The sequence below is a fragment of the Amblyomma maculatum genome, chromosome 9, assembly GCF_055883805.1.
Source record: "Amblyomma maculatum isolate TAMU_Amacu chromosome 9, ASM5588380v1, whole genome shotgun sequence".
Taxonomy (NCBI): Eukaryota; Metazoa; Arthropoda; class Arachnida; order Ixodida; family Ixodidae; genus Amblyomma; species Amblyomma maculatum.
Window position 1 is genome coordinate 54,582,075 of NC_139352.1, and position 7,033 is coordinate 54,589,107.

Consider the following 7,033-nt stretch of genomic DNA (forward strand, 5'->3'; position numbering starts at 1 on the left):
ATAATGCAGTTACATGGTATATGAAAAAATTACGTTAAACGCTCTTTTCCAAAGTTTGTCAGAAAATTCTAGTTAGAATTTGAGCATCACACGACACCAAAGTGAGTTTATTTTGGTGCATGACTATTGTTTGCGTGAAACTGCGAATGTGCAAAGTTATTCTAAATTAGGATTGCAGAGTGTACATACATTACCTAGAGATGCATTTCTTACGGTAGTTTAACGTAATGCGCCCAGCTCACGACTTGGCTTCAATTTCTGCGCCCGCTCGGTATGACTACGTTATTTTGTTTTCTCCAGGTGTTTGTTTTTGAAAGAGGGATCCACAGTTTGCGACTGTTCTTCCTGCCTCAACTAAAAAACACAGTGGAAATAGCGTCACCACGTGGAATCCAATGCTAGATAAAGAAAACAGTTATTGGAATTACGGGCGTAGTGAAAATGAGCGCAAGGAAAGAAAGGAACTTCGTTGGACACCATTCCGATGTCGATATTTTTTAAAAGAAAATCTGGCTGCTCCGCAAACTGCTGATACAATGCGCCAGAGACAATGTTGTAGGGACTCTAAATGTTTATTATGTGTATATATCGCTATTGCTGTACTTTGGTAAACACACAATTTGACAAAAACTTGTCCCAAATGTGTGAGGATTGGAATATCACTATTCTTTCGTGGCTTGTTAGTTCACGAGATTTGTCGATATGCAGAGATAGCGGTCGGTGTGCGGCAACATCACGCAGCAATTCTTTATTAAAGTTTGCTTATTAAGAAAAGAAAGTCGATTGCTACATTCACAGATTACGGCAGCCTTTGCCGGGCAGCCTAGCGGTACGGAGTTGCTTCTTCAAGGTGAGACTCAAACCTTAATGCTTACTTTTGGCGAAAATTGTACACGTGCTTCAAAAAGGTCTTTCAAAATTAGCGCTGAAGATCTTCAGACGATGCCGTCATCGTCGCCGTGACGTTCTGGCAAGGCGACGCAGTTGCATAATACACTCTGCGCAAGTGTTGCGGATTCCAATGCCATCACCCGCGATGTTCTTCCAAGGTCCACGATTATTGCGCTGCGGGTCAGCTTTTCTCTTTTCGCGCGCTTGAAAGTGAGTGATAGCGTACTTGGCGGTCTAGCAGTTTTGATGTCAAGGACACGGCGCAGTCATCTTCGCAGGCTGTACACAAGGTCTTGGACAACCTCCTCGTATGCCCTATATTACGAAACAACGCAAGCACTTTGAAGGCTCTGCAGCGTTCTCACACGTGTGGTAATAGACACAGAATAAACAAGTCTTTGTTTGTCTTGAAAACATCGTAGTGAAAAATTAAATATAGAGGATTAGAAAAGTACTCCGTTTTTCATCGATTGATTGCTTCGGTTAACCTAACCATGCTACCATTGAGTTTTGAGCAGGGAACTAGTGCGCTTATCTCCCATAGCAACGCCATAGCGAGTAAAAACCATTCACATTTGTGCATTTCTGTCATTTTTCTTTCTCGGAAACCTCACTGTTAAAGTTTATTGTTTTCTTCCTTGTCTCTCAGAATGGCAAGTAGGAGAGAAGCTCTCTCATATACCTTCCTGTCACTCTTTTGGAACTTTTTTACCTTAAAGGTAAATACGGGGTTCAATTCTGAAAGTCGCTCGTGAACTGGAACAGTGAATGTCTGCTAAGTACGTTCGGTATCTTAAAACGGAGTGCCAGAGTTTGTGATTTAAAGATACCTGAAGTAATTTAAACCGTTTAGTACGAGTCAGAAGGATTGAAATAACGGCTTCTAATTTTCTGACGTCCAGTCAACCTTCTTTCTCAGTGTCAGTATATTATTAAGACGGCTGTAATATCCGTCACCTATGACAATATTATGATCTTAAATTAAATAGCGCATGTTAAAGTAAATATGACAATTTTTGTATTTGCGTGTTATTTCTTTCTATTGATGCCTAAGGCATTAATACAATACGCCGAAAGTATTATTTGCATATACTACGGCTAAATATTTGCGATTTTGTCAACCTTTAGGGCTTCGGTTTCAAGAGCCGGGCAGAATGGCTTCAAGGGAACTGCAGGTGAGAAGAGGCCCCAAAAAAAGTGCGATATAAGCTCTTCTCGGTCGTTTTGATTGACCGCAACAAGCAAGCATGCCTGTCTTAGTAGCCGAATTCATGATTATAGAGGCAGCCCTATTAATAAAATTTTGTATGTCTCACGTGATCCACATACTCGCAAAGTTGAAGCAAAAACCAAAGTCGAATGAAGAAGGCTTGTTTACGTTTAACGTCCCATAGCGCCTCAGGATATTAAAGACGCTGCATGGAAGGCTCGGGAAATTTCGACCGCGGGGGGTTATTTAAAGCGCACTGATATCACACAGAGCACGCGGGCCTTGTCTCTCACTTCCATTGAAAAACAGCCATAACGGCCGGGATTGAACAAGCGTCCTTGGGATAATCAGAAGCATTGCAAATACAAATACGGTGGTGGTTGCAGGCAATTACAAATTGGTTGTGCATGTGTTCTTATCAGCTTAAAAAAAAAAAAAGAAACAAGAGAAGGAAATAAAATCTCGTGCTTGTATTCCCTCAAAAATGTAAAAAAAAGCAGTTGGTTAAGTTTTAAAGCACTGCTTCCAAAGGTGGGCACAGCTTATAGTGGTTCAGTTGCGTGAACAAAAATACACTTGAGTGTGAGGTGGTAAAATTCAGTGAGAGGCTTGTAGCATATTTTTTTTTTTTCAGAACTTTAAACCTCTCAACGTAGGCATTATTCTTCGCTCAGTGTTGTTTGTAGGATGTCCAGTAACTCTGCAATGGGATACACAACTCCTTTTGCATTGAATAAATGCATGTTTAGTTCTACCTGTCCCTCGGCACATTTGTGAACTACAGACCATTGATAGCCAATTTTCATTTATTTTTGTTTAACAAACGAGCATGTGAACAAAGCATCGCTAAATTGGTCTCCATCATGTATGCTTTCACCACGCGTACAAGGAGGAACGTTGGGCGTGTTGCGTTGACTGAATAGCCGTGACATAGCAAGTAGCTTTCAGTCAATATTGTCGACCATAAACCCTGACTGCTCATTGGAGGGTCAAATTCTAAAGTTAAAGCTCAGCTACTTTGGTCATCTGATGAGAAGAGAGGAGTCGCTGGAGAAAGATTTGATGTTGGGAAAGGTTGAGGGCCGCCGGAGAAGGGGTAGGCAGCGAACGCGATGGTTAGATGGCATCCTCGAGGCACTGCAGATGAAATTATGTGATGTTAGGAAGATAGTGAGAGACCGGAAAGCGTGGCGGGACATGGTCAATAGGGTCACGAAGAGTCGGACACGACTGAACTGAACTGAACTGAAGCAAGTAGCTTGGTAAAAGGTAAACTTGGTAAATTTCAAAAGCTTGGTAAACTTTAATATAACACTATCCCGCCGTGACGGTGGAGAGACTAGGGCACGTACTCCACTACTGTGCCCAAGGATGCGGGATCGTATCCCGGCCACTGCAGCCGCTTTTCGATAGCGGCGAAAAGCCAGAGGCCCGCGTGCTGTGCGATGTCAGTGCACGTTACAGAACCCCAAGTGGTCGACATTTCAGGAGCCCTCCACTGCGGCGTCTCTCATAGCCTGAGTCTCTTTGGGACGTTAAACCCCACAAAGAACAAAGAAATAAACATCAAGACATCAAACAGATGGAGTTCAACGCGAAAGATGAACCAACGTTTATCGCAGATGTAAAGCAACCTTCGTTGCTCAAATTCTAGCCTGCTAATGCGGTATAGCCAAATCTTCGAGATTTTGAGTTTTTTGAGCACATGCTTATGCGTATCGTGAATCTTCCTTACCTGCGCAGTGAACTTGAGCTGATACAGCCCGTAATGCTTTGTCGGTTCTTTTTAGCTGCGCGTTGCATTTTTCGGGCACGCCGTTATTCACTCATTCCTTTGAAGTTTGACTGCAGAAATGATTCTGCTACAAAAAAGACAGCCTGCATATGCACGTGCCTCACGAAAACTTAGCCCTCTCCTTCCAGCTTGACTTCTTCCAGACAGCTCATTTCATTGCTTCCGTGTCTTAAAGCCAGAATGTTTTCCTTCTATTTTTCTTCACTAGTGCGTTTGCTGCCAGCCTGCTAACGAACGTGCTTTTAAGCAAAGCTGCAAAATGTTTTGGGTTTGGCTGCTCAATTTCTCTGTGTGCTGCTTCGGTTTGAAAGCTAATTTCTGTAAGAAAATGGTTTTTATCGGCTGAAATTAGTGTAACGAAGCAAGTGGACAAAGCTTACTAGTAGAAACAAGTCTTTTTGCTTTATCCTCTCTTTGGACGCTGGTTGTGTCACTTTCAGCCTGACCAGTGTCTTAATTTAGTGGTAAAATTTTGTTTCAGCTTATTTATTTTTGTTGCGTTGCTAGGCTGCCTTTAACTGCGTCTTGTTCTTTTGCAGCGAAATTAGGTACAGAGAAGGCGAAGCCTAGCCTTTTTTGTGCTATGTGTATTTCTCAGCATAAAAACTCTGTGTAAAATGGATACAATAAGGAAAATGGGAGAGGTTTGTTTTAGTATTTATTTTAAGTGACGTGTATATCCATTTTTTTATTTGAATTTTTTTTTCATAAAGTCATGATTGCCACATCAGAACACGAAGTTCTATTTTTACAGGAGGACCTTAGCCGACTAGCAACCGTACAACATTTGCAAAAGTGTTGGTGAACACTGAGCGCCTTGAAATTATTGGTGAGGTCAACTTTAAGCTATTTAGTCTTTGTTTTATTTTTAATTTTCTTTTCAATGAATTTATGCTTTCCTTTAGACGCTTGGAAACCTCAGAATGATATAATACTATATCAACGCTAAAGCTTTTCACGCAATATAGGCGTTAATTTTAAGCAACTGAAAATATATAGATTCGGTGGAAACTACACTCTAAACGGTACGTGCTGAATAATGCCAGTTGAATCATTCTTGTGATGACGGTCTGAATAATTGCCAGTCGTCCTTTATAGTAACGTTCTACACACCTTTTGTGTTAAAGTCTTCGAATTCCATTTAACAAACGTGATGCTACTACAACATGGATACAGCAAATCCACCACACTAATGTATTACTGGCACTGCAATAGAGTGGCGTGTCCATTTTTTTCTTCTTACACAGTATTTATTGCATAATTGTGTTATATTCTGTGCACTGTATTGATAAAACTAGTTGATATTTGACTGAACATTATACAAGTATTTTGCAAAAAGGACTAAATACTTTGATCCAAAATATTTATTGCTATTTTGTATTTCGTTTTTACTGATATATAACTTTTTTTATGCATTCTCAAGCTGATTTAGGAATCAGATTCGGTGGGTACGGCAAACATAACTTCATGTCTTTAAGCATAAGACTTGTATTAATCTGCCTTTAATTCCACATTACGAATTGTTTAGTACTCTAAGAGAGTGTACATCTTTTGAGGTGTCAGCAAGCGGGGACTCACAGCACTGTCGTGTTCTCGGGTACTTGTGGCACATGGTCAAAGTTCAGGAACATGCAGCGCACTGTAGTCTGGACACAAAGGCATCCTTGAGGACAAGGCCTGGCCGGCTCTGCGGTGACGACGGCTAGGAGCGACGAAGCCAGAAGCAGCAGCGGCAACAGCGGCCACGCCGGAGACATCTTGCCTAGCGTGTGTCTGCCGCGCTCGCTCTTTGTGTCTGCCGTTGCAGTGGTTGCGAATTGTTATCAGTGAGCCGAAAACAGGCGCCTTCGCAGCGTACCGCTCTGTCCACGGTATGACCAAGTTGAACCACGATGCCGTTTGTCTCGCCATCTGCTGGCAGAGAAAATAACTAAAAAAATATCCCCAGAGGCCTGTTTTTAGTTGAGTTCGCTGTAGTTCAATATGCGCTGTGTATCGCGCAGACAGGAAAAAATGAGGACATTGTTAGAGACGTGTGAGCTGCATATCCTTCTGCTTTGTTTAATTCTACTGATTATATGTCTGATTGTGGGCCGTAGGTGACCGAAGCTAACAAAATATAACTTCAAATTGGCCAGGGACATGTTTCGTTTTTTATATACCGCAGCAACGGCCTCGTTTAGAAGACATGGCTGAAGCATATATTTCGTAATGTTAATTCTGCCACCCATTATCGTTCTCGCCTGAGCCAACTGGCGTCAGAAGTCTTCGTCACCATAACGTGTGTGCGATGCATAGAATGCAAGAAACGTGTTAACAAACAGGGTTTTGGGCAGCATAAATTAGGAACAAACTAATCATCTGAAACTAGAGGCAGAGTTTATGTCTACCAGGTACCAGTAAAAGAGTTCGCATGGCATTCCACTGGTTAGTAAAATAATAAAAAGCTAGCGCAGATATTAATGCGACTAGATCCATGAGGTGACCTCCACACGTCAACGGTGTCCCAACCACGAACTTCGGAAGCACTGGGTACTAAAAAAAAGCCAGTTATAATACTGTCAATGACTTTGTTTGGATAGATTTGCTTGAGGCAGGATGAAGCACTAGTCGTCATTTCAAAACACGTTTCCAATGATTTGTAGGGCACAGTGCTTTTTAATATCGAGTGTATAGGCTTCATCTGCAGAGTCAAATGGTGGCGCTGACATCACTCAGTCAAAGCGATCTGTGTCATTTAGAGAGGGCAAGCAGAAAGTGCCCGTCGTTTCCGGTCGACGTACTCTGCCGCGTCTTATAGAAAGCGTCACTGCTAGCGCAGAGATGTCAATCTTATCGTAGCCCGACTCGGGTTGCCCCAGCTGGTGGATACCCTCTCAAGTCGCATGCCGTTCCCGAAAGGCTTGCTGTAACTAGCCGCCTTGGGGAACGCTGGGTAGAAATGAAACACTTTCGGAAGATGCCTGCTTCAGCAGCATAACTTTACGAAATACGTTTAGCGAGATAACGCTAGGGGGGAGGGAGCCCAGTACAGCGCTCCATTGAGTGCGCCCCATAATATAGTACGAGGAGAGAAAGGAATAAGAAGGTAGCTAAAAAATTATCGCGCATTAATTAGGCAAAGTAGTGCCTCTGCA

General features: G+C 42.4%; 1 protein-coding gene across 2 annotated transcripts in view; it reads right to left on the minus strand.

The window, feature by feature from the left end:
* Pxn (Peroxidasin) overlaps positions 1–5,690 on the minus strand; it is a 62,910-nt gene extending 57,220 nt beyond the window's left edge. For both annotated transcript variants that reach the window (XM_084578784.1, XM_084578783.1), the window contains exon 1: positions 5,475–5,690. In XM_084578784.1, the coding sequence (XP_084434910.1) occupies positions 5,475–5,653 (179 nt within the window). In that variant the 5' untranslated portion in view covers positions 5,654–5,690. The remainder of the gene's footprint in view (positions 1–5,474) is intronic.
* Positions 5,691–7,033: the final 1,343 nt, after the last annotated feature.